At 43.3% G+C, this 27,966-nt stretch overlaps 1 protein-coding gene across 2 annotated transcripts in view; it reads right to left on the bottom strand.

The window, feature by feature from the left end:
• PLCB1 (phospholipase C beta 1) overlaps positions 1–27,966 on the bottom strand; it is a 739,173-nt gene that overhangs the window by 286,450 nt on the left and 424,757 nt on the right. For both annotated transcript variants that reach the window (XM_063444005.1, XM_063444006.1), the window contains exon 5: positions 7,473–7,552. In XM_063444005.1, coding sequence (XP_063300075.1) covers positions 7,473–7,552 — 80 coding nt within the window. The remainder of the gene's footprint in view (positions 1–7,472; positions 7,553–27,966) is intronic.

Here is a 27,966-nt window from a genome sequence, read left to right as displayed (position 1 = left end):
GTTCGACTGAGTCGGATCTGGGAACACTCCAGCAGGCGGTAGGGAAATTCATATGGCAGAATAAGAGACAAAGGGTCTCCCGCAATATCTTGTACAGAGCGAAATCGAGGGGGGGCCTGGGTTTACCCAATTTTTACTTCTATTATTTGGCAGCCCAGCTAACACAAATAGCGCATTGGCACTCTCCTCCAGACGAAAGGAGATGGGTGGACTTAGAGTCGTCTCTTATGGGACCTGATATGCCCCAGTTCGCCATGTGGGTCCCCCGGGACCACAGACCGGCTACACGGGTCGAGTGTCCAGCCATAGCAAACTCGATCAAAATATGGGACGTGGCGTCAATCAAATATGGGTTATCCTCCAAATTGTCTCCGCTAACTCCTTATTTGAGGAACAAAACGTTCACCCCGGGATTAGACGTAAAGGATTTCAAGGGCATAGAAAGCACGGGTGTCCAACGCTTATGCCATTTGTATGAAGGCAGTTTAATCCTTCAATTTGAAGAATTAAAAACTAGAGCTGCTCTACGCCCTTCGGATTTCTTTCGATATCTCCTGCTCAGAGATTACGCACAAGCCCCGGGGATTAGAACTAGCGCGACACAGCCACTCACCTTTTTCGAAACCATGTGCCTTAACGAACAATTCCCAAGGGGCCTCATAACGGCTTTATATGCACACATCTCTAATTCCACCTCCGAATGGGGAGAGCTTACCTACACAGCCCAATGGGAAGCCGATCTAGGTGAGGAGCTGGAAGGGGTCGAATGGCAGGAGATATGGGAGGCGGCCGCGACCTCTTCCATATGTGTATCTATGCAGGAGCAAGCTTATAAGACCATGTTATGGTGGTACACCACCCCGGTGAAACTTTTTAGGATGCATAGAACGACTACTGACTTGTGCTGGAGAGGGTGCGGACACAAAGGGACTTACTTGCATATGTGGTGGGAATGTCCTGAGACCCAAAAATACTGGAGACTAGTGTCAGACTTACTGAAGGATATCTTTGGTAGGGAGATTGGGCTGGACCCGTGGGTGTTCCTTCTGGCCAGACCTCTAGAGGACTGGACCAGAACCGAACAGAAGCTGGTACACAAAGTGAATCTCGCGGCACGGAGGGCCCTGGCACAGGTATGGCTTCAACCTTCCACGCCCCCGCTTTGCATAGTGATACAAAAAATTAAAGACACTTTCCTTATGGACAAACTTACAGCAAAGGTCAGAGGCACGACCTCAACATTTGATAAGATATGGTTCGCGCGCTCCCTAACTGGTACTCTCTGAAGATAAGTCCCTCCTTGACTTGTCCCCTTGCAAAGGTCTGCTGGGGTTTTTAATGAGAGGCATCAAGGATGAGGCTAGCCAGTTGGGGACTGTGCTAATCTTCACTAGATACTATCTCGAGAAGCCTTCTGTCAGTATGTTGTTTTATGGGGCACTGAGGGGCGACACAAGTGAAATTCCTCCCCTCCCTCATCCCTTTCCCCCCCCATGACTCCTTTTTTCTTTACCCTTTTTCCTGTACTTTCTCTTTCCTCTGATCCCCTATCCCATGTCTATCTTTCTTATCTACCCTTTTTCTTTCTTGGCCACTACTACTCTGAATGGCTCCATACTCTTGTCCGTTTTTACATTGACCATGCCCGCGCCCTGATTGGTGAGGGGCGCTAACGCCTGGAGGCCTCGATTGAACGTATACTCTCACATTACTGGGTGCCCCCACCATTGGACTATGACTAGGTTCTTATTACACAAGTAAGCTATGTGAATATGTAGCCCTAGTTACGGACACAATGTATTTCAAGTGCTATGGCCGTTCTTTTTTGTTTGGCTTCGATTTTATTATTTCAAAAATCGGTTGGACACCATGTATTATTATGGACATTTCATGGACAGCACGCTTTCACTATCAGCAAAGGGACCATGGCGATTTATCTCCTCATCTGCACGGTTCGCTATACATGTATTTGCTCATGATTCTGTCCATGTTGTTATACATATGCCACGGTAGTTTATGTCATTGGTGTTTAGCCTTGTTATAAATAAAGAATTAAAAAAAAATATATGCAAATAAGATGATAAATTTGATAAATTACCAAATTAGATTTTTTTCCACTTAATGACAGACACGGTGCCAGGACTGTCATGATCTATTGGTATTTGTTTAATCCTTTGTTGTAAAGGGTTAATCACTTTGGTCATTTTAACTAATTTGGCATTTTTATGATCAAATTTGGAGTTTAGTACATAACCTTAAAGAAATGTTAAATGACAGGGATAGTGATGTCGCGAACATGAAATTTTCTGTTCGCGAACCGCGAACTTCCGCAAATGTTCGCGAACCGGGAGAACCGCCATAGACTTCAATAGGCAGGCGACGGGTGGGGGCCATAATGGTAATGAGGGGGGGACCTACTGTCCTCCCCCCCCTCCGACCCCCACCCCTGGGCAGCGGGTGGGGGCCATAATGATAATGAGGGGGGAACCTACTGTCCTCCCCCTCTCCGGCCCCCACCCCTGGGCGGCGGGTGGGGGCCATAATGGTAATGAGGGGGGGGACCTACTGTAGGTCCCCCCCTCATTACCATTAAAAAAGTAGGTCCCCCTTATTGTTATTTTTAGGGCCCCCACCCACCGCTCAGGGGTGGGGGCCGGAGGGGGACAGTAGGTCCCCCCCTATTGTTTTTTTTAGGGCCCCCACCCACCGCTCAGGGGTGGGGTCAGGGGAGAAGGACAATAGGTCATCCCCCATTTTTTACTTTAGGGCCCCCACCGGCTCAGGGAGGGGGGACCCTTTTTTTTTTTTTTAACAGTGAGCAGCCACAGGCTGTTTAATAGACATGCCCCTACTCGCGGTATTGCGAGTAGGGGCACAATTTACTAATACTAAGTAATTTTTACTTAGTATTTGTAAATTTGGCCACAAACAAAAAAATATAAAATAGGGGGCGGACCGAACATCGCATATGTTCGCCATACGTGGCGAACGCGAACACGCTATGTTCGCCAGGAACTATTCGCCAATGAACCGTTCGGGACATCACTAGACAGGGAACATGATAGTGTAAAGACAAGTATTTTCATTAGAGCTTTTGTAAACAGCGTCCTAATATGGTATCCTTTTGGGGCTCTCCAGTGCCAGGAACACATATCCGTTTTCCTGGCACTGCAGGATCCTGCAGTGCCCCTCTCCCTCCCACCCCCCATCCCATGTTGCTGAAGGAGTGAAAACCCCTTCAGTGACTTACCTGAGTCTAGCGAAAATGTCCCTCGGTGCTGGGTCAGGCACCACCCATGCTCCTCCCCGCGGATGTCAGCTGGTGGGGGAGACCTAATTCAATGCTTTCCTATGGGGATTCGGGTGACGCTGGAGGTCCTCATGCATAGCGTGAGGACGTCCAGCGTCGTTTGAATCACTTTTTGTGTTCTAAGGACACGGAAGTCCCTCTAGTGCCTGTCTGATAGGCAGCCACTAAAGGAGAACTTAACCCTGTAAGGTAATTATTGCAGTTCATAAAGACTGCAATAATTACACTTACAGGGTTAAGGGTGGTGGGAGTTGGCACCCAGACCACTCCAATGGGCAGAAGTGGTCTGGGTGCCTGGAGTGTCCCTTTAACCCCTTAAGGACACGACATGTGTGACATGTCATGATTACCTTTTATTCCAGAAGCTTGGTCCTTAAGAGGTTAAATATGGAAATACCATTATTTATTTATTTATTATTGCCATTTATATAGCGCCAACAGATTCCGTAGCGCTTTACAATATTATGAGAGGGGGATTTAACTATAAATAGGACAATTACAAATAAACTTACAGGAACAATAGGTTGAAGAGGACCCTGCTCAAACGAGCTTACATTCTATAGGTCACCACTTAGGGAGTCAGTAGATCAGTAGATCGCACCTTAATTTAGTGTGCTTATATATGGTAATCCCACATTAACGGCTACCGAATTAGGGATGTATCTACTAAATTGCTCCCTAATTTGGTACTTTAAATATACTTTAAAAAAACAGTAACCCAAATTGTATCCTCAAATATGGCAATCCCACAAAAGGAAACCAAATTAGGAAGCTGTTGTGTTTAGTAGATACTTCCCTAATTTGGTAGCCTTTAATATGGAAATATGACATAAGAGTAACACATTAGAGAGCTATCTACTAAACAGGTGAAAATAAACTAAATTAAGAAAAAGCCCTTTTCATTATTTTGCTATTTCAGTAGCTTAGAGGATAAATCTCCAATTTGCTATACTTTTAAAAACAATGGATCTAAAATAATTAGTTTGTTTTGTTTCGGTTTGTTTCGGTTTTTCGGTTCAGACGCTTCCAAATTATCGAATTTGGATGAAGTTCGATTCGAAATGAAATGAATTGTGCATGTCTAATATTTAATATAACCCATTTCTGTTTGGCTACAACCTTTGGACTGTGTTTACTCTTTATGGCTATATACCACTGCAGGAACAGTGAGGGTCGAATGTTAAAGGACCACTCTAGGCACCCAGACGACTTCAGCTTAATGAAGTGGTCTGGGTGCCAGGTACCTCTAGGATTAACCCTTTTTTTTATAAACATAGCAGTTTCAGAGAAACTGCTATGTTTATAATGAGGGTTAATCCAGCCTCCAAATCCTCTAGTGGCTGTCTCATTGACAGCCGCTAGAGGCGCTTGCGTGCTTCTCACTGTGAAAATCACAGTGAGAGCACGCAAGCGTCCATAGGAAAGCATTGTAAATGCTTTCCTATGCGACCGGCTGAATGCGAGCGCGGCTCCTGCCGCGCATGCGCATTCAGCCGATGACGTCGCGATCAAGATGGAGAGGAGGAGGAAAGCTCCCCGCCCGGCGCTGGAAAAAGAGGTAAGTTTAACCCCTTCCTCTCTCCAGAGCCCGGCGGGAGGGGGTCCCTGAGGGTGGGGGCACCCTCAGGGTACTCTAGTGCCAGGAAAACGAGTATGTTTTCCTGGCACTAGAGTGGTCCTTTAAGTGGGAATCTAATAACAGAAAACTTTTGCCAAATTGGAGACCTTTTTTCTAAGAACTTTGTTTGACTATATTTTGCAAGGGTCTTGTCAGCCCATAAAGGTACACTCCATGCATCATAACTGTTAAAACGAATTTATTGTAGTGGCTATGGTACTATGGGACTAATGGCTTGTTTTCATAGTTGTTCGTAAATCTTTAAAAATAAATCACTAATTACTAAAATGGCTGTCAATAATATGAGTTTGTATGCTACAATATATTACATTTAGTGGCATTTTTTTAAAATGTCTCCCGTAGAGAATTAGACTTCTCACTAAGCATCACTCACCTCCTGCTTTACATTGTATACAATAAAAATAACTGCCTGTTACTAAGAAGTATAACTGCCTGATCTAGGTGTAAAGATAAAAAGAGACATTTATTACAGCAAGCTTTCAAAGGAAAATTCCAAACACCATAACCACTACAGCACCCTCCGGGGCACACTTGGCACTATAAACACTACAGCACTCTGTAGTGCATACGGCGCTTGGATGTTTACTTAAATACATTTTAGATTTTTAAAAAATATTACATGCAATGCATACACTAAGTTCAGAATGCACAGACAAACAGATTATGTGCACATGCGCGTATGTGCTGTGGGAGTCTTTAATAGTGTTATGGTGGAGTTGCTATGGGAATTAAATAGAAAACACTCAAAATGGTAAATGTTATGCAGTGAATGGTATCCGTATAGGCAGACGTGAGTAGTTTGCAGATGTTAAACACGTGTTGACCAATATATCTAGAAAGAAAAGTCTGCAATCACGTACCAGCAGTCAGCAATTTCACTGCTTCATGACTACATTTTACCAACAACCTTGTGAATGACCCCTATGGATGCAGTCCCTCCATTTTTGGGGGCAAACTGTTTTTAAACAGTGTGAAAAAAAATAGTAGTCTCAAAAGCCCACCCCCTCAGCTTCCACCTAGATAATGAGAGATTTTACTTCCTTATTACCCATACAAATGTGTACATCAATGATAGTCTGCCAGTGCTAAGCCACTCTAGTGGTATGCCTTCAAAAATAGCTATAGGGGTGCTTGGAGTACATAGAACAGTGGGAATTTAGAACTGAAAAAAACTAGTCGGTAATAAAGAAAAAAAAAAAAGTCCAATTTCTTACATGACAAATATGTTTAGCAGAGATTTATTTGTGTATTATTTTCCAGTACTTTTCTCTACTTCCTTTGGCAAAAGGTTCCAAGAGACCTTTCAGCCTTTCCCATCTTTATTTAAGAACCTGGAGGCCTTTATGTACACAAGAAGCTAAAAGTGCTTCTGTTTAGTTACTTGGCAAAGTAAAATCCAGAGCAGGATCCTTTCGAGCACAGAAAGGACACAAGCTAGTTTGACAAATCTCACTCTGTCGGGTTTATTCCAAAAAATAAAAAATAGTACTGAACTGGGAAATATGGGCAAAATTGCTGATTTGGAAAACGTCTAACTCCAGATGGTTGGGTTTAACTATTTTAGCCTCAAAATTGCTGTTTGCTTTTCAATTCACAAAAAATTGGTGCTTAAACCCCAGTGATTTGTAAAATATGGTGATCTAACATTTAACATATGAAAACATAAGAATTCATCATGATTTGTTTTACTCATGTATTGAACATTAACATAAAGTGTGCAAAATGCAGCCCCTGCCAAAGTGCCTCCTGGAGCCATGATTCCATCAGGATGGGATGGACTGGCCCTCCCCTTTTAACCCCGCCCAGACTTTCTGTGGCTGTCCAATCACAGACTTCCCAATGCAGCTCAATGAGAAGTATTTTCAAGGCAGGTGCTCTGAGCATGTGTTTCCTCTTGAGTTTAGCTTCACTGAGCTAACCAAACCAGGAAATAACAGGACCTGTTCTCTGATTGACAGCCAGTGAGGTGTAAGAAGGTTAATTTATAAAAATGCCCTTTTCTGCACTTCTGCACTTTTCGTAAAATGAAAAAAAAGAGGGCACACTCTTCACACATAAAGCATTTCAGCAAGCTAAAGTGCTCTAGGGATCCGGAGAGTCCTTTTAACCCCTTTAGGACACAACTTCAGAAATAAAAGGGAATCACGACGGATTATTTCCGTCATGTGTCCTTAAGGGGTTAAATCTTGTCCTGAGATGAAGGTAAACGGAAAGCTCCAAATGTGTCTCCTAATGGCTAAATTCAGAGGTGAAACAATGTCTGTTTGAAACCATATACTTTTTATTTAGATACAATGGACCTTTGTGATATCAGACTTGACTGAAAAATCTCCTGTGTTTCTAATATTATTACAGATACTTTGATTCTTATCATAATCACAAAGAGGAATAAACATAAAAAATAAAATGTGACAACCCATTTAGATATAAACAATAGAGGTTAAAATGTCTTACAAAAGAACAAGGAAATTAACTCACAAAATTGTAGTAACACCCTTTGCAATATATAAGGAAGCTACTTACGCTTTTTCCAGAAATGCATCTCTCGACATGTTCTGTGCCAGAAGATTGGTTGCCAGATTGAAAATCTCATCTGTCCACTCCTAAGTAGATATAAAATAAACATGCTTTAGCTAAAGTACAGGAACCATAAGATGTTTACTTTGATATTTTTCCTGTAGCCAACCAAATATTTCTATGTTGCACGGTAGGAACAAAACACAGACATAAACATAATCGCAAAATAACATTTCCTTACCTGAGAAACAGGAAGTAACTGGATTCTAGTAAGGACAGTGGATCATTACTGTGTAGGGAAAATAGGACAGCGGGAGTTAAAGGACAGGATGTCCTGCAATGGCAGAGGTGGGCAACCTTGGGCACTGCAGATGCTGTGGATACAAATTAACAATGCCCTCGCTACATGCTTTTAGGATACTATGTCTGTTGTCCTTAGAAGCAGAATACCAAAGAGAAAAATCTTTGGTGGAAGAACAGAAACTATTGTTAACGGGAATGGAGTACATGTTTAAAGGGGAACGGCATTGGTAATCAAAGGGAGTTCTACTCTCAAAGGGAGTTCATACGCTCATGATACCTAAAAAATGAAAAAGGGGGGGGCGGAGCCTAACAGCCTAGCCGAACGGACGCATACTGGTGGAGCTCCTCACAAAAAAAGCCTGAAATAAGCCTAAACAGCGACATTAAGACCTAAAACTGCCTACCTTTCAGCCCCCAAACAGAGGGCTTACCACAGAGGAAGCGCAGCCGCAAGGCCGTGGCAAACCACAGCGACGACGTACCGGGGATCGACCTGAGGCCTACACGTGGCCTACTCAGACGGCACGGGGGAGGCAGCCGATCCCTCTGCTGGCTGTTGCCAAACTACTTGGAGGTCTCCCCGACACATTCTAACCCCCCTTCCCTGCCGGAGAGGGATATCCCAGCTCAAGCCTCAGGTGCACGGCAACACAATCAACTCACGGACACTGCCGGTCTGATGTGCCTCATCATGGCGGACGCCACGTGCCAGCCAGAACAAAGATCCTCACTGCCACCACTCTCGGAGCGGCTGGACCGACTGATAGCTGCTTTCTGGGCAAAGCTCTCCGCTCCAGCAGAGACACAAGCAGCAACAACCCCACAGGTCACCAAGCTACAACCTGCGGCTCCAGGAGGGGGCCAAACTAAAGCCTGGAAGGCTGGGAGGAGAAGGCGGGAAATCCGATGCAAGCCTCCAGGGGTCGGCAACAGACCACCAGCGGTGAGTCACCCAACTAAAAGACGACATACCCCAGGTCTGCCCGCTTACAACCTCCCTTCCCCCAAGGTGGTCACTACCCCTCCCAAGCAAAGAAACCTCGACGGAGACCTACAGACCACCGAACACAACTCAGCCCAGGGCCTCTGCTCGAAAAGGAAGGGGTGTGAGGGGGGATCTCCTTACCAAACTACCCTGAGACAGAGCACTCCAGCCACCACCAGCTTTACAACCCCTGCCAGAGACAAGCAGCCCACAACAGGCTTAATACAATTTAGGGGATTCTAGCCACCATACCCCCAGACTACATCCCGGCTGGGAACTGGAAGAACACCAAATGGGGGGACCACTGCCATACTACAAATATCACAGACTCGGATGAGGGCTGGAGATGGAGACATACCACACGCTCAGAACGCAGCAGGGCCGCCCCAGACAAATCCTGCAACCAACCCCAAGCAGGGCCCAGACAGGGAATCGGGTGAAGAACCTCATAGCAGAAGACAGCCGGATTAATGGATGCCGACCACAAGCTACCACAGCCGATGACTAGTAAATATAAAACTGGACAATTACAATCATCATTGATATTACCTACATAAGCCTGCCTAGCTTATGTTTTCAATAAATGCACTCTCTTGCTTTGTTTCTTATAATATGTTCCTTTTTATGGTAGCGTGACTTATACTCTTTCACACACAACAGGCTCCAGTGGCACACTCAGCCTAATTTAACTATAATGGCCAGCCTGTAATGACTTACTAGCAAACGCGCCTGTTAATTTTCATGTAAAAAATAGCAAAAATGTGCATGTCTCTCGTATACCCCTATGTAATATATAAATGTAGAAAGCTAGAGGATTGCCTTTGGGGTACCTCACAAGCAAATGTTATATGTCTGTGCACAAAAATAAAAAAGCCCAGATGAGGGCTAATTGAATATTGAACTTATAGAATTCAACTGCCAGCGTGATCGGATTCATTGGGTTCATTTGAAGGCCAAGGCTTAAAGACAATATTTTATAGTAATTACTGTCAGTATTTGTTGTGGAGTTTTTTTTTTTTGTTTGTTTGTTTTTTTAATAGTAGCAATATTGTAGCCCCGTTTAAGTTCGAAAAGATAATAATAATTACACACACACAATCACATTCCATTTTACATAACACATTGGGATAATAATTCTCAGAAGTGTGTAATTGAATGAACAGTGACCGGACACAGGAGAATAGACTGACAGGGCATGGGTTCACTACTGTTGAATATCTGCTACCGATCCGATAACCATATGATTCCCAACCTGTCTGCCCACCCAGCTCTGATCAGATCCTGGAACTGAATGAAGATAGCCCCAGAGTATTTTAGAGGAAACAATCTGCTCCTCATGTGATTTTCTTCAGGACTGAAAGTGACAGTTTTCAGGAAATAGTTTCCAATCAGCCATAGAGACATGTCTAGGTGCCAAAATGAAAGGAGCACTTCAGACTGGAAGGGACATCCATTCTTAACACATTATACAAATAGTGATTAAAGCACAAACACACAATCATTACACTAAACTAAGGCACATAGAAAGTATAGACACCTTTCAAGTTAAAGGAACACTATAGTCACCTAAATTACTTTAGCTAAATAAAGCAGTTTTAGTGTATAGATCATTCCCCTGCAATTTCACTGCTCAATTCACTGTCATTTAGGAGTTAAATCACTTTGTTTCTGTTTATGCAGCCCTAGCCACACCTCCTCTGGCTATGATTGACAGAGCCTGCATGAAAAAAAAACTGGTTTCGCTTTCAAACAGATGTAATTTACCTTAAATAATTGTATCTCAATCTCTAAAGTGAACTTTAATCACATACAGGAGGCTCTTGCAGGGTCTAGCAAGCTATTAACGTAGCAGGGGATAAGAAAATCTTAATTTTATTAAAGACACGGAGGCTCCTATTATGCATTCTCTTTCTTTATTATACTCCCAGCAGCAAGAAAAGGGAAGTATGAGAGAATCATAGAAAAAAGAAAACCATAACAATAGCCTGGTAACAGTAGGGCCAATCAGCATACAGTATAGTCCATATAGGTGTAGTGTTCCTTGACTCCTCCTCTTTCTTGCTGCTCCCTCAGACAAGTTAAGTACCTCATCTTGCTACTCCTGAAATTTTATACATTTACTTGTATTTAATTTTACACATTAATTGGTTTTTTCACTAAATTGTGTGTAATACTTATATTGTGTTATATTGTGTTATCATTATCGTTGCTACTCTGGTGTCAGGAGAGTGCTGCTTGCCTGCTTCAGGGAGTGATTCCTCCCTGCCCTCACCTATCGTTTTCCCTGTTAGGTGTCTGGGGCTTTTATTTACCTTCTGGTGCTCGGCTTGCGCCTCCGGTTTATGTCCGCGGTCTTTCCGCGGTGTTGCGGGCGGCCGCGCATGCGCGGTCCCTGAAATTAATTTTCCCCTTTCAGCCCGGTCGCGCATGCGCAGTTTGTAGCGCGGCGGCCATCTTTTTGGTTTTTATGTCGCCGGGAATGTAACTTTCACTCGCGGCGGCCATTTTAACGCGATTTCGGCGGGAATCTGCTGAATTGTAGCTCCTACCGGCTTCTCCTACTCGGCAAGCACTCTCCTAAGACCCAGACTGGGATATACTACAGGTTATTGGCTGTCATACCTCTAACTAACTGTAAGTGTGGTGTGGAGGATTAATCTATCCTGACACCCTTCTTTTGTGCTGTTTCTTTCCTCAAGCTAGTTCCTTTACAGGCTATATTTATTGGCTAAGTACCTAGTGTATAGAGGATTTTACTGGGCCCAATATTTTCCACTACTTGAACTAGGGTATATATATTCCCTGTAAAGATTTCTCTGCTATGCAGGATCAGAGTGACAGACCCTCAGGGTCTATGTGCCCCACATCAGGCGTTTCCCCCTCTAACAAGGGAGGTTTAAATGACGCCAGCCTCATGGCATCCGAGGAGTTTCAATCCCTCCTGGACGCTACCATGGCACAATCCATCAACAGAGCTTTAACCTCTGCGATGGGGGTAATGTCGTCCTCTATCACTCAGTCTATAACAGAGGCACTGATACAGACACAGACTAGTGGAATGCAAACCACACGCAACCCAATACCCACTAACGTGGCACAACCGGGTCGTAAGGCGTTGGCAAAGAGCAGACATGTGACCTCCCCTCCTGAACTGCAGGCTCAGCCTGCATTGAATGACACGCCTCAGGCTGTCAAAGATGGCGCGATACCACCGCGCACTAGAGCCCCTGGCCGGGCAAAATCGGCCAGAACTTGGAAACGGGCACGTGCCCATGGGGATTCGTCCGATTCGGACCGGAGTGTGGAGGAGGAGTATGAAGACTCCTATATGGATCACTACAGCGCGGAACTTTCAGATTCCGGGTCTGACATCCAAACAGGCGTTGCTACCCAAAAGAGTATGGCTCAGGGCACTGCGCCTCCTGACTCTGGCGAGGGCGACCTTTTGCGGGACCCACTGGGCAACCTGTTATTTGACCCAGATGACCTCCGTCACCCTCGCTCGGCAGCATGGGAGCCGCCTACTCACATTGCCAAGTATCTCGCACTTCGGGTGCGAAAGCCCTTATCCAAGGAGGGGCGTAATAAGTTACGGGCAGAATGCCCACGTCCCATCCTCCCAGACTCGGTGGAAAAGACACCTGACGTGGACCCTCAGCTGGTCCAATTCTTGAACAAATCTGGTTGGAAACCAAGGAAGGGATTGGATTTTTCCCTCAGAAATTGTCAAGACAAACTCCTTGATACTTTGGGACCCATAACTAAACTATACGAGCTAGTGGAGTCCGCCCAATCGGGCGAAAGCGAATTTGATTTTGAAGTAGCGATAGGCTGGTTGCAGAGATTAGTCTGCATGGTGGGTAACGCCAATGCGGCTATGGCTACCGAACGCCGAAAGGCGATTCTCCTAAAAATTGAGCCCAAACTGACCAGCATGGCGACCAACGAGCCGGGCCCAGCGGCTAAAGGCTTATTATTTGGCGAATCCTTTATTAAGGATCTGGGGCTGTACGTTAAGACGTTCACGGCAATTGATAAGGCTCAGACATCTCTTAAGAGAGTATTTGCACCACGGGTTTTTGGAGGGGCCGGCAGAGGAAGGAGCCGTCTACCCGGCCGTGGATTTCGAGGCTCAACCAGAGCCGGCAGAGGCTCCTTTAATAATCAGAGACCAGTACCAGAGAGGCACTATACCCCTTTCTTCCCATCTCGGGGTCGGCCCTGGAGTTCCCGTGGACCACGGGGGTCTGTTTCAAGCAGACGACCTTATGGTGAGTACCGAATATCTCCGTTTTTCCCAAGTAAAAGTGGGGGGCAGACTGGCATTGTTTCAGCATGCTTGGAAGATTTTAACCGCAGATGTTTGGGTTTTAAATACGATACAAGGGTACATGCTGGAGTTAACCTCCTACCCGGTTCAGACGCAGTCCCCTCGAGAACTAAATATGGCCGGCCAACACCAGATGATGATCTCTACAGAGATCGCAGATTTAGCGTCCAAGAACGCTATTCAACAAATCCCATGGGACACAGAAGGTTTCGTGAGCAACTTGTTTCTGGTCCCCAAGAAAGGTGGCGGGGTACGTCCGGTAATAAATCTCCGGCCCCTAAATGCGTATGTCCAGTACCACCATTTCAAAATGGAGGGTATTCATTGCCTTCGGGACCTCCTCATACCATCGGATTGGATGGTCAAAATAGACTTACGGGACGCTTATCTGTCAATCCCGATCGCAGAAGCGCACCGAAACTTACTACAGTTTCAATGGCGGGGAACGAAGTGGAGGTTTGTATGTCTGCCGTTCGGCCTATCCTCCGCTCCATGGTGCTTCACAAAAGTGCTAAAACCAGTGATTGCTTTCTTGCGCACACGAGGGGTCAGATTAATAATTTATCTGGACGACATCCTGCTTCTGTCCCAATCTCAGTCCCAACTTCGCATTCACCTATCCTGGACGATCCACCTTATCCAAAACTTAGGATTCTTGGTGAATTGGGAAAAATCAATTCTACAACCCTCCAGGCAGATGGAATTTCTGGGTTTCCAAGTCGACTCTGTTCAACAGAGATTATGTCTACCCAAAGACAAAATGATTTCGATCAAGAAGGAGATCAGACGGCTTATGCACCGTACAACTATCTCCCTCCGACAACTTGCGAGGATCATAGGACTCTTGGCATCGTCCATACAGGCGATCTTTCCAGGACCGCTACACTATCGTGCCCTACAACGACTCAAAGCCTCATATCTACGCTCTGGTCACTCATACGAAACCTGCGTCACACTGGACGAAGACTCCAGGGAGGAACTAGACTGGTGGCTAGCACACATGGAGGCATGGAACGGACGGGCAATATTTGGATCGACGCCGGACCTGGTCATAGAGTCAGACGCCAGCTTACACGGTTGGGGCGCGCATTGCGGGTCAGTTTCCACCGGTGGCAGATGGTCGAACGAAGAGTCTCTGTTACACATCAACTGCCTGGAACTACTAGCAGCGTCATTTGCCATTCGCAGTATGACCCCCACAGGCATTTCATGCTCAATCTTAATCAAGATGGACAACGTCTCAGCAGTACGTTATATCAACCATCTAGGGGGTACAAAATCGAAGGTTCTCGCTTTGATGGCTCGAGATTTTTGGCACTATTGCCTGAAGCACAGCATTTCGGTAATAGCGGAATACATTCCGGGGCAGGACAATACAATGGCGGACTGGAATTCCCGATACCTTCGGGACGCAGGAGACTGGCATCTCCATCCAATGATTTTCCAGCGCCTCTCGCAGCGCTGGGGACCTTTCAGTATAGACCTCTTCGCGTCTCGACTGAACACCCAGCTTCCTCGGTTCTTCAGTTGGAGACCGGATCCAGATGCTCTGGCAACAGATGCATTCCTGCAGGACTGGACCAAGGACAGGAACTACGCGTTCCCCCCGTTCAACCTCATCTCTCGGACCCTGGCGGTCCTTCGATATTCCAAGGGGACGCTAGCACTGATAACCCCGTTATGGAGGTCACAACCTTGGTTTCCTCAATTATTGGAAATGTCGATAGATTTCCCACAATTGTTGCCGGACATTCCATACCTCTTAACCAACCCAGAGGGAATGAGTCACGAACTGGTCAACCAAGGCCTACTACAACTGATGGCATGGCTCATTTCAGGAGATCATGGAATCTCGAGGAGGTTTCGCAGACGACACTCAGTCTCTTGGCAGAGTCATGGGCACCAGGTACCAGACGTGCCTACGAATCGGCTTGGAGAAAATGGTCTGATTGGTGCATGGGACAGTCAATGGATCCCATATCAGCTTCTACAGAAGCAGTCCTACAATTTCTGACTCTACTCTTTGAGACAGGGAAAGCTTTTCGTACTATAAATCTGTACAGGTCAGCTATATCGGCGAGACATATGGGGTTGGATGGCACCCCAATAGGTAAGCATGCCCTTATCTGTCGTTTACTCAAAGGCATCCGTCTTACTCGACCTCCTCAAACTCGATATTCTTCCTTTTGGGATGTCAATGTGATGTTGCGATTGATCGAATCGTGGCCAATGAACCAGGAACTTTCACTGAAACAATTGTCGGGCAAACTGTTGATGCTGTTTTGTTTACTTTCTTGTAAACGAGTCGCTGATGTCAGGGCGCTAGACTGGCATGCACGTGTCTTTACCCCAAACGGAGTATCCTTCAATATTTCACGTAGAACGAAATCCTCGACTAAGGAAGTTTTCTACCCATCATTGCCAGACAACCCAAATTTGTGCCCGGTGTTATGTCTAAAGGAATATGAGCATCGCACGGCCTCACTCCGTCCAGGACAGATCCATCCACTGTTCATCTCATTCAAACGACCTCACCTACCAGTATCTACTGCTACTTTAGCTCGTTGGATCAAGTGGTTGCTGTCTATGGCAGGCATAGACACCTCGATTTTTTCCGCACATTCCGTTCGCGGAGCTATGGCCTCTAAAGCGTCCATGTTGGGTTGTAAATTGGAAGATATACTACGGGCAGCCGACTGGTCGAATGAGTCTACATTTCGTAACTTCTATTTACGCCCAGTGCAACACATTTCGAATACAGTGGTTGCTCAGCTTTGAAATAGCATAATAGGAGCCTCCGTGTCTTTAATAAAATTAACAGATTTTACTATTAACATGACGTAAAGTCATGATTTTATTAATGACACGGAGGCGAGTATTATTCCCACCCGCCCTACCCAGGGTGGTGAGTATATTACAACCCAGAACATGAAGCATTTCGGATACCTTAATACGGTAGGTACAAGATCATTCATGACACAGGTGAGTAGTCTACGAATATGACTTATGTGATACATTCTTGATCTAGCTAGATGGCTGACAAATTGATATATTTACATCGTTTGATTAAATGGTTTACGAGTTGTTGATTGCGGAAAACAGTCACGAGATTTCGATATTACCATATTTCTCCTCTCTTTTAGCTTGAATACAACTGGAGAGTTCACGGTTGAAACGGTTCTAGATTGAAGTTCCAGTTATGGTTTTTTGTTCGTGGATTCGTATTTATGGTTGGAATACTTGAATTTGCACTATTGGTCTTCAGGATCTACGCAGAAAGAGGAGGAGTCAAGGAACACTACACCTATATGGACTATACTGTATGCTGATTGGCCCTACTGTTACCAGGCTATTGTTATGGTTTTCTTTTTTCTATGATTCTCTCATACTTCCCTTTTCTTGCTGCTGGGAGTATAATAAAGAAAGAGAATGCATAATACTCGCCTCCGTGTCATTAATAAAATCATGACTTTACGTCATGTTAATAGTAAAATCTGTTAATTAAACAGAACTTGCAATAAAGAAAGCCTAAATAGGGCTCTCTTTACAGGAAGTGTTTATGGAAGGCTGTGCAAGTCACATGCAGGGAGGTGTGACTAGGGTTCATAAACAAAGGGATTTAACTCCTAAATGGCAGAGGATTGAGCAGTGAGGCTGCAGGGGCATGTTCTATACACCAAAACTGCTTCATTAAGCTAAAGTTGTTCAGGTGACTATAGTGTCCCTTTAAAGTTAAAGTTGCTTTACTGGCAAAAGTTGGCATTAAATGAGCTATATGCTGCACAAATGTCATATGTCATATGCTTCATCATGTGTTATGATGGCTGTATGTGTGTCATAGGATTGCATGTGAATGATGGATGATCGAATATGCCATGATGTTGTATAGAATGGGACTTGTGGGAGCCATGGGGGCTGTGTGTGATGGGAGTTTTGTACAAGTAAGAGCTGTATATATATATATACAATGTGGGCCAATATTCAGAGTAGGGTTTAAGGAGTCAATAACTTTTTCATTAATGAACCAATATTAATGATATTACATACAATGAATGCTTAACATATGGAGATTTGTTTGACTAGGTACAGACGATGACATCTTTAAATGAGCTCCATTTACTGCCTCGCAAAGTCAGGCTCTTTCAATTGCATGTTTATAACTTTAGTTCATATCTGAGGTTTTAGCACTCAAATTTCTGCTTTTAACTTCCTTCGAGGTCACCCCGAGACAGGACTTTCTGTACCCCGGAAACGACAGTCTTGCATTTTGACAAAGCCATTTAAATGAAAATGAGCTTTGTCAGACATGATGATTTAATGAATAAATTCATTGCTTTCTCTGGCTAATTCGTTGTTCCATTGTGAAATTACCTATGACCAATCTCCAAAAACTCAGTTTATGATATGGACCTGCAACAAAAAAAACAAAAAAACTTGAACTTCTAAGTTATTTACCTGTCAGATCCTACTCTGAATTTTGACCCACACTGTAGAAAGGTAGTGCGACAAGGCCGGGTGGCTGCAGTAGTAGCTGTACATATGTTGCGAGGTCTGTATATTGGTGAATAAAGTTACATTTGTGGTATGAGGAGTGTACTAAAAACAAAAATATATTGTTATCCGCTTTGCAATGATGGGCAGATTTATTTGATATTGTAGTAACAAGGCGTATCTCCATGTATCCATTGCACACTCACTGTGGACTTCTATGAGAAACTCTTCCATAAGTAAGACAGTTTTGTATTTAATCAGAAAAGATGAGCATGTTCCCTGGTACACTGGCTTAAAATAAAATGGTCTGGATTCTACGCCTTCCCTTTAATAGTTAATAAAAAGGGCCGTGCACACCAGAATACAAAACACATCCAAACAGGAGGCTGTTTTATTTACTCCTGTTGTGAAAATGAGGAGACTGGCTCATTCTGCCTAGAGGATCCGCAGACAGAAACTAGGCACTAACTGAATGTGAGATTTTGTTGAAGGATACTTTATTCCAGTTGCCATGCACATCACAATGTTAACTGACCTAATCGAAAATGAAAGGAAAGCCGTGGATTTATTACACCAGATCACAGCTCACAGCTTCAATTGGAGCATTTCTGACAATGTTTATTAGACTTTCAATCTTGAAGACTAAGGATGCTGTTCCAAGAAAGCACAGCCGGTTTAATAACGAGAAACTCACAAATTACGTCTCCGTTCTCCTTCAGCCAGATCTGTAATTAAAATTTATGTCTTTCTCAATAAGGCTCTGGTATCAAGTCCAGACTGAAAACTAATAAGTGGACTGAGTACCAAACACAGGTAGACATGTTTATTTTTAGTTTGCATCCAGTGTCCAGTTTATACATTGAGGAATACATCTTAACAAACGAGTTTCCTCCATTTATACACGGCCAATTTAGTACCTAAAAAACAAACATTTACCATAACAAATAAACTGAAATCGGCTCTGCCTCCACAAGGAGTAATGAATTTAATAATCAGCTGGAAACCTGGCCTTGTGAATAAATCTTTGTTAACAATTGCCTGTTTATTCCAGGGATGTTTATCAAGTCTGTACAGAGCCGTTAAGGAGGGGGCTCCTTTAGATGACTTGTAACCCTTTGCATGGCAGAGATGTACCAAGAATTGCCTCAAATCAGATACTAAGATCCAAAAAGATTGCATCAAAAAGCCAAAAGATTTATATCAAAAAAGGAAGTACAAAAATACATATTTCAAAGGGCACCCTCCCATTATAAGGCAGTGGAGCCAGGTATCTAAGACAGGGGCAGTTAATCCCAGTGATTCAATTGGAAAACAGGGGTAAATTTGCCTGCTAACACTGCTAATGCCAGTATACTCTTTGAAAAAAAAAAACTGTCCGTAACACAATAATCTGTTAAAACATAGCTTTTATTTAGAAAAAAAGTAAAAAAGGATATATATATACTCAATTATGACACAGCACTTTGCAACCAATAAAAAAATCCAAATCCACAGAGCAGCTGCCTAACGCGTTTCGCACCGCATAGTACTTAATCATTGGCACAGTATGCTGACATGCTGCTGGAATATTTAAACCTTAAAGAAAGTGCTGCCCAGCAGCAGTACCGGTTCCTGTTATTAAATAATTATATTTATTTCCAAAAAAACTACCATGACCAATTAATTGCCAGAACTCTGAATAAATGTGAATTCTTCAAAGGAGAGGCACTACTTTGCAAACCTTCTTGAATCTGTAATTTAGCAAACTTAGCAGTTTACCAATAATGAACTATTTATTAATTAACGGCTTTAACGGCCTTATATAAAAAGAAATCAAACAATAATCTATAAACTTTTCTCGGGAACTGACAAACTTGGACGACCTGGATGCAATTCAAAGTTTAATAACAGTTTAAATATTACTTAACCCCTTGAGGACACATGACATGTGATGAGGACACATGACATGTGATTCCCTTTTATTCCAGAAGTTTGGTCCTTAAGGGGTTAAACGTGGACATTTATTTTATTTATAATTTGAATATCTCAGGATGTGCATCCTTACTGCTTATAGTAAATACCGAAGTAGTACACATATTTACAAAATTAACACCATAAAAATAATTACTTTTTAGACAGAAACTGCAAATTTCATCAACTTTACTAGCACGCCTGGAAAAGTACTCAAGCTGTTGTGTCTATGGTCCATGTGAGTCTAAAAAAACATAAGGACCACCCCAAGCTGTGCAGGTCAAAGCTGTTCTGTAGGGTTTATGGCCCGTTTTGCAAGTCAGGAGCTGAGAATTTGAAAGAATACAATATAGCAAGTGTTTTCTATTAATCCATGCTGGTAGAATTTGTTAAGGGAGTCAATTTTTACTTTGGCAAAACAAACATTGATTAAAAATGGATTTGAAATGTATATTTGACATTTTTAGACCTTTTACAGGCCTTGGTTGCTCTTATTAAAGAGGCATTTCTGTTTGATTTGAGATATATTTTATTAAAACTGTAATTTTTTATTGTAATCATTTTACCTTTTTTGATGACATAAAGCTTAACCTTTTGAGTGCCAACTTGTGATGTAATGTATTGTTTTAAAGCAGGATGTGATAAATGTTGCTGAATTTAACCCCTGCACGACCAAGCAGTCAGTTTTTCCTTGAAAAAAGTATTAACAGAACATGTATTTAAAGCAAGGGGTGCATAGCTATCATATAAATAGATCAGAACACTGATATTTTGTGTATAGATTGTTTTGCAGACAACGTAAAACATAACATTATGTACATTTACACAATATTTCACTTATCCAGCCTTTATTATTATTATTATTATTATTATTATTATTATTTATAAAGGGCCAGCAAATTCCACAGTGCTGTACAATGGGTGTTTTGGGGAAATTAATAGCTTTAGACAGTATACAGTGTCCTTGGTTTTGTGATATTTCACACAGCATCTGAAATGTTACAATAAAAGCAAAAATGCATTTTATTCTCCCTCAGCATAGCTGTGCCAAAAATGGAGAAAACAAATTTGGTCAAATACCTTTATTATAGGTATTTGTATGGACTGTGAAGGGATTACTAGCAGTGCAGCTTACTGAAAATGACAGCTGAATTTAAAAGTAATGTTTGCATTTAAGCATAATGGCCACATACAGTCAATACAGTTAAATCATATATTTATACAATAAAGGTATTTGAAACTTCTATACCAATCTGATGTCAGTAAAATGGCCCACTCACTCCTCCCCCCTTCCTGACTATAAGAATTATATGACCAAGTGAAACGTCCTATACTGTTTGGAAGTAGGGGTGAGAAGACAATTTCACCAAACTTTATACGTATTTTATCAGGGACTAGTGGCTTCTGGCAGTGGGATTCATTCCTCTACGGGCTGGTAATGATAACAAGGAAAGCAATGAGGATGAGTGATGCTTTATAGACTATATTTTATTCTGCAAACTACATGAATATTAAAAAAAAAGAGTTTTTACTCAATTTTGGTAGTTCTTTTTCAATATATCAATCTACATGATGGATATACGCCGCTTCACTTCCTTTACGACGCGTGCGTTCCACCATGGTTACAGGAAATGCCAATTACCACACCAGGAAGTTATTTGCACTTATAGACTGTCTATAAAAACAGAACTTTATGAGGATGATACCACACTTTTGAAGAAGCGAAACGTGTAAAGTGTGACTCCTTGAGCATATCTTCACTTTACCCACAATCCAAGACAAGCGGAGATTAAAGGTGGCGGTGTAGGTTTTCTTCTCTCACCCCACTGCTCCTTTAAAACCCTGCCCACCCCCCCTTCCCTCTCTTTCCCATCATTCGAAATTCATTCAATTCGCCTTTTCAAACCCTTCTCTGCTAACATTGCCGTCATATATCGTCCCCCTGGTTCCCCTCTCCTGTTCCTTGACCACTTTGCTGCCTGGCTACCCTACTTCCTCTCTTCCAACATTCCATCCCTAATTCTTGGACTTCAATATTCCCATTAACCCACCTTTAACCCCAGCAGCCTCTAAACTACTTTCAATGACTTCCTCCCTTGGACTATTGCAGTGGGCTAATTCTCCCACTCATGTAGCTGGCAATACCCTCGACCTTATTTTCTCCTATTCATGTACATTATCTAATATCTGCAATACTCCATTTCCTCTCTCTGATCACCACCTCTTATCGTTTGCTCTCAATTACCCCCTCACCCAACAACCTCAGCCTAACCCCCCTCAGCTCAGGAGGAACCTTAACTCTATTGACCTCCAGCAGCTGTCGGCTGACATTGATTCACAACTGCTATCCATCCCTTCCCTCTCCTGTCCCTCACTGGCCATCTCCACATATAACACTACCCTCACATCTGCCTTGAACACTGCAGCCCCACTCCAAACATGCACCTCGAGGAGAACACGACCCCAACCTTGGCATAATAAATCAACACGCTATCTGCAGAGTTGCTCCCGCTGTGCTGAACGCTCCTGGAGGAAGTCCCGCACCCAGGCAGACTATCTTCATTATAGATTCATGTTGCTTTCATACAGCGCAGCCCTTGCCCTCGCCAAACAGTCCTACTTTTCCTCTCTCATTAGTTCATGCTCCCGCAATCCCAGACGTCTCTTTGACACTTTTAATTCCCTTCTCCGCCCTGCTGTGGCCACCCCCAAAACTAACCTTACAGCTGATAGCTTTGCATATTACTTTACTGACAAGATTGAACAGCTAAGGAAACAATTCTCCCCTCCTTGCCGTTCTCTTTCTCAACCACACATAAATCATGCTTTCCCTACCCTTCAGACTTTCTCCCCAGCTACTGAACAAGAGGTGGCTGCACTTCTCCGTTCCTCTCGCCCCACCACTTGCCCACTTGATCCTGTCCCATCTCACCTTATCAGATCTCTCTCCCCTTGTCTTGTGCCTATCCTAACACACATCTTTAACTGCTCTCTCTCTTCTGGCACTGTTCCTGCTGACCTTAAACATGCCACTGTAATACCTATCCTGAAAAAACCATCTCTTGACCCGTCCTCCCCCTCTAACTATCGTCCCATATCCCTGCTCCCTTACTCATCAAAGCTTTTGGAAAGACTTGTCTTTACCCGTGTGTCTCACTTCCTTAATTCCAACTCTCTCCTTGACCCTCTTCAGTCTGGCTTCCGCCCTCTCCACTCTACTGAGACCGCTCTTATCAAAGTGACTAATGACCTAATCTCTGCTAAATCCAAAGGCCACTACTCCATATTAATTCTCCTTGACCTCTCTGCTGCCTTTGACACAGTTGATCATGCTCTCCTCCTTCAAACTCTTCAATCACTCGGTCTCTGTGACTCTGTCCTCTCTTGGTTTTCCTCCTATCTCTCCCAACGCTCATTTAGTGTCTCCTTTTCCAAGGATACCTCCTCCCCTCGCCCTGTCTCGGTTGGAGTTCCCCAAGGCTCTGTCCTTGGTCCCCTTCTATTTTCTCTTTATACTGCCTCTCTTGGAAAACTTATTGCCTCTTTTGGATTCAACTACCACCTGTACGCTGATGACACTCAGATATACCTCTCCTCACCGGACCTCTCCCCGGCCGTCCTGCAACGTGTCACTGCTTGCCTCTCTTCCATCTCTGACTGGATGTCGTCACGCTTTCTCAAACTTAACCTCTCTAAAACTGAACTCCTTGTCTTTCCTCCTCCTAATACTGATCCTCCTCTCTCACTCTCCCTTCAAGTCAGTGATATCCACATAAGTCCATCCCTACAAGCGCGCTGTCTTGGCCTCATACTTGACTCTGGTCTCACCTTTGAGTCTCACATCCAGTTTGTTGCCAAGTCCTGTAGGTTCCAACTCAAAAACATAGCCCGCATCCGCCCCTTTCTTACGCAAGATGCTACCAAGGAGTTTGTCCATGCTCTAGTAATTTCCCGCATGGATTACTGTAACTCTCTCCTGATTGGTCTCCCCAAAAGCCGTACTGCCCCGCTACAGTCTGTAATGAATGCTGCAGCTAGACTGATTTTCCTATCCAGTCGGTCCTCTCACACCTCGCCCCTCTGCCAGTCCTTACATTGGCTCCCTGTATCCTATCGGAGTCAATTCAAAGTGCTAACCCATACATTTAAAGCACTGAACAATTCCAGCCCCTCTTATATCTCTTCACTGATCCAGAGGTATGCCCCTCCTCGTACCCTCCGCTCTGCCCGCGACCACCTCCTGACCGCTGCTCGCACCCGTACGGCCAACTCGCGCTTGCAGGACCTCTCACGGGCGGCTCCTCTCCTTTGGAATAACTTGCCTACTGCCATCAGACTCTCCCCTAGTCTTCAATCATTTAAGAAGGGCCTTAAAACCCATCTCTTCAGGAAAGCGTATGGCCTCCCAGAGTAATCTCTCCCTTACATTCCTGTCTCTTGCTCTCTCCTATGGGATAGTGCTTTGCTCTCTTCTCCAGCTCTGCTTCACTCCTACCTGATATTTCCTATCCTAATGTTTCTAATACCCCATCTCCTATAGACTGTAAGCTCATTTGAGCAGGGTTCTCTTCAACCTATTGTTCCTGTAAGTTTTCTTGTAATTGTCTTATTTATTGTTACATCCCCCCTCTCAAAATATTGTAAAGCGCTACGGAATCTGTTGGCGCTATATAAATGGCAATAATAATAATAATAATATTTTTATTGTTCTTATTGCTTTTTGTTTGGTTAATAAATAGTGTATTTTATATTTATATTTACACTTTTATTTTTCTATTCTATACTTCCTGGTACCATCATATCCCTAGGTGGGTATTATACCACCAACGCTATATATTCCAGAGCAAGTTCTGCTCTGGTAAATGTGAATACGCTATACTTTTTTTCTACTTTATATTTATTTCACCATTGGAGCATTTGTTCTGTATTTACTCCTATATATGTACAGCACATTGCACTTCATTTTAGCCATCTGGACGCCTATACAACCATATATCCTTAGACGGGATTGTTCCGTCCATGCGCTGAAACAGCTGAGCTCTGAGATAGCTCAATTAAATGTGAGTGTAATCACATAAGATCACATGTCACTCACTTATTGTATATGCTGTATTGCACCAGTATTGTTTCTTCTGCTCTTTTTTTTAGGTCAAATGCGTATTAACATTTGTGTACGTATCAAGTTTTGTATATACTCTCTTGGCGCGGGTTTCTTTTTCTTTGTCTACGTTCAATTTTGGTAGTGAAGAGGTTAAGGGCCATGTAAGCTCATTGAGCAGGACCCTCAAACCCTCTATTCCTGTGTGTCCAACTATTCTGATAGCAACTACATGTCTGTTCGTCGTAAAGCGCTGCAGAATTTGATGGCGCTATATAAATAACATAATAATAATAATAATAATACCATATGAATTTTTAAATACCAGGAAAAAAGCTACTTCTACAAAAATACTAATGTCAAATAAATGGGAACGCTAACAGAAACCTTCTTTAAAATTGTAGCTGTGGGGTGGTTGGTATAATTGATGGATTGTGAATAAAAAAATGTGTGAATGAAGTCTTTGGGTAGGTATGCATTTTGCATATATTTAAGTTATAATTTATATGAGAAATATTGCTATAGTGTCTATTATCACAGCCACCACCACCACCATTCCAACCTGATTCAATCATCAATCATAAAAGTGAATTGATGCTCTAAAACCATATATTTTCAATTAAACTGGAGGCAGGCCTAGTAATATTGTGCTATGATAACATCTCAACAGGCTAGTAAGCCTATGCCCTCTCCATAAACAAGCCATGATCTATCGATATCCCTGGAAGATGCACTGTTTAAACCCAGTGCAGAATATTTACCATGGCTATAGAAATGCAAATATAAGGACTCCAGATGTTCACTCCAGATGTTCTACCCTGATGATTTGTCAGAATTATGGCTTTAACAACATTAAAGAGATGTTGTCCAAAAATATAAAGGGTGCCAAAGGTTGCCTACCTCTGGTGCCTAGTACTACTCTACACTTAAAGGACAGTGGTGTTCCTAAAATGACTACACTATATCTGTTTGAAATCAGCTTTTACTAGGTGGCTAGTCACCAGTAGCACAACAACAAACATAGTATGACCGCATAATATGACCGAATGGGAAGGTTATCTTAGAGTATACAGGGCTGTGTTAGCATCTCTCGATTCCTGTACAAATATCAAACATAACCATGAAACACAGGATACGGTTTCTAAATGAAAATGAAAATCAGGAACTGCAAAGAACACCATCAAGAATATAATCAACACATTTGAGAGAGACAAAGTAGCTTCCAGGGAACACAGACATTTATGGGTGATAAAACTCCACGAAGCTCACATTGTGGTCTCTAACAACATGCAGAAAAAATGTTGACAGCAAAAAGTTAGCAAAAGAAAACTGGCTATCCCAGTAGGCTAATTCTCCCACACATTTAACTGGCAATACCCTCGATCTTATTTTTTTTCATGCATGCACAGCCTCTTATCTCTGTAACAGGATGGAAAAAAGAACTGGCTATCCCAGTGGGCTAATTCTCCCACACATATAGCTGGCAATACACTTGATCTTATTTTTTCAGATACATGCACAATCTGAAAGCATTGTAACCACCTCTTATCATTTGTTCTTGAGAGCCTCCTCACACAACATTCTCAGCCTAACCATCCTCAACTCAGGAGGAACCTAAATTCTCTTGACCTTCACCAACTCCCAGTTGGCTATCTCCTCACATAACACCACCCGCACCTCTGTTCTGGACTCTTCAATCCAAATCCAAACATAACCCTTAAGAGAGCATGCCCCCAACCATGGAACACTAATTCAACCCGCTGCCTGTAGAGATGCTCACGTTCAGATAAATGCTGCTGGAGGAAGTAACGCACCTTGTCATACTTTCCCAATTATGAATTAATCTTGCTTTCATCCAGGGCAGCCTTTATCCTTGCTAAACAATCAACTAACCTTTTTAGCCAATAGATTTGCATGCTACTTTAATGACAAAATTAAACAGTTAAGGAAATACTTATCCCCCCTTTGCTCTTCTCTCTCTCGACTGCACATAGACTGTGCATTTCCTACCCTTAAGGCCTTCCCCCTGGCTACTGAAAAGGAGATGTCTGCACTTTTCCTTTCCTCTTGCCCCATCACTTGTCAGCTAAGTCAAGTCCCATCTTACTTTATCAGATCTCTCTCCCCTTGTCTTGTACCATCCATAATGCATATCTTCAACTGTTTTCTTTCTTCTGGCACTGCCCCTGCTCACCTTAAACATACTACTGCCCTATCCTAAAAAAGCCATCTCTTGACCCCTCTTCCCTTTCCAACTATCGTCCCATATCCCTGCTCCCTTTTCCCTCAAAATGTCTTGAATGAATTGTCTTTACCAAGCCTGGACTGGCTACCGGGCACATCGGCCTGGACCTTCCTGGCCAGTCCATGCAGGGCCCGCGCTATCCAAGCGCCGGTCCTTCAGTAGTCCATGATGGGCCGGTGGGGAGATCAAAGATCTCCCTCAACGGCCCACTTGGACAGACATGCAGCTGGGGAGGGAGAGAGGACCCGTTGGAGCTCTATCTTGCAGCTCCTCTGGGTTACTCTTTGAGGATCCGGAGCGTTGCCATGGCAACACCTCCACTCTCGCCAGAGTGAACTCTAGTCGCACAGGCTGTGCAGTGAGGAGCAGGAAGGAGATCCCCAGACAGAAGATCCCCACTGGACCCCAGGAATAATTACAATAATGTGACATACAATGGACTACTTTGTCTCAGTATTTTTCCTCCGCTTGACATATCTTTACACTGGGTATAGCTACAGGTAATTGACTGCAGGGAATTGACTCTATCTATTGAGGATTCCACGGTCTTACGGGATCCTTCATAGACCTCAATAATGTACTCTTGCGCATGTGCGAGAGTACAGCAGTGGCGTCAGCTCCTGGCGTTTCAGCCAAGAGGACCAACTGGAAGATGATGGCGGTGCCCTCGAGGGACAGGTTCAGGTAAGTTATACCTATCTTTGCCTGCCTCCCCAGCCACTGGACACCCGTGGTGATATCAAATTATGCAAAGTCCCAAGATGGTGACAGTTCTACTTTAAACAAGCTTAAAATTTCTCCTTGGATCACGACCCACATACATGTTAATTATATCCCTGGATAATCTGTTTTTAAAAGAAAAACAAACAAACACCCAGACCTTTTTCAAAAATACCTCCAGAATTTGGAGACAACCTCTTTGGGTACAGAATTTCCCATTTTATTGATCATACTGTAAAAAAAAAAAAATTCTCAGCTGTAGCAAAATACCTTTCTTCCAGACTCAGTGGATACCATCTTGCATGTTCTATATGACTATTTGACACAAAAGTCAGTTTGAAACAATAGTTTAAACAAGTGAAAATGATTTGCCTCTAT

Source organism: Pelobates fuscus, chromosome 2 (assembly GCF_036172605.1).
Source record: "Pelobates fuscus isolate aPelFus1 chromosome 2, aPelFus1.pri, whole genome shotgun sequence".
NCBI lineage: Eukaryota > Metazoa > Chordata > Amphibia > Anura > Pelobatidae > Pelobates > Pelobates fuscus.
This window is presented reverse-complemented; position numbering and strand designations above follow the sequence as displayed.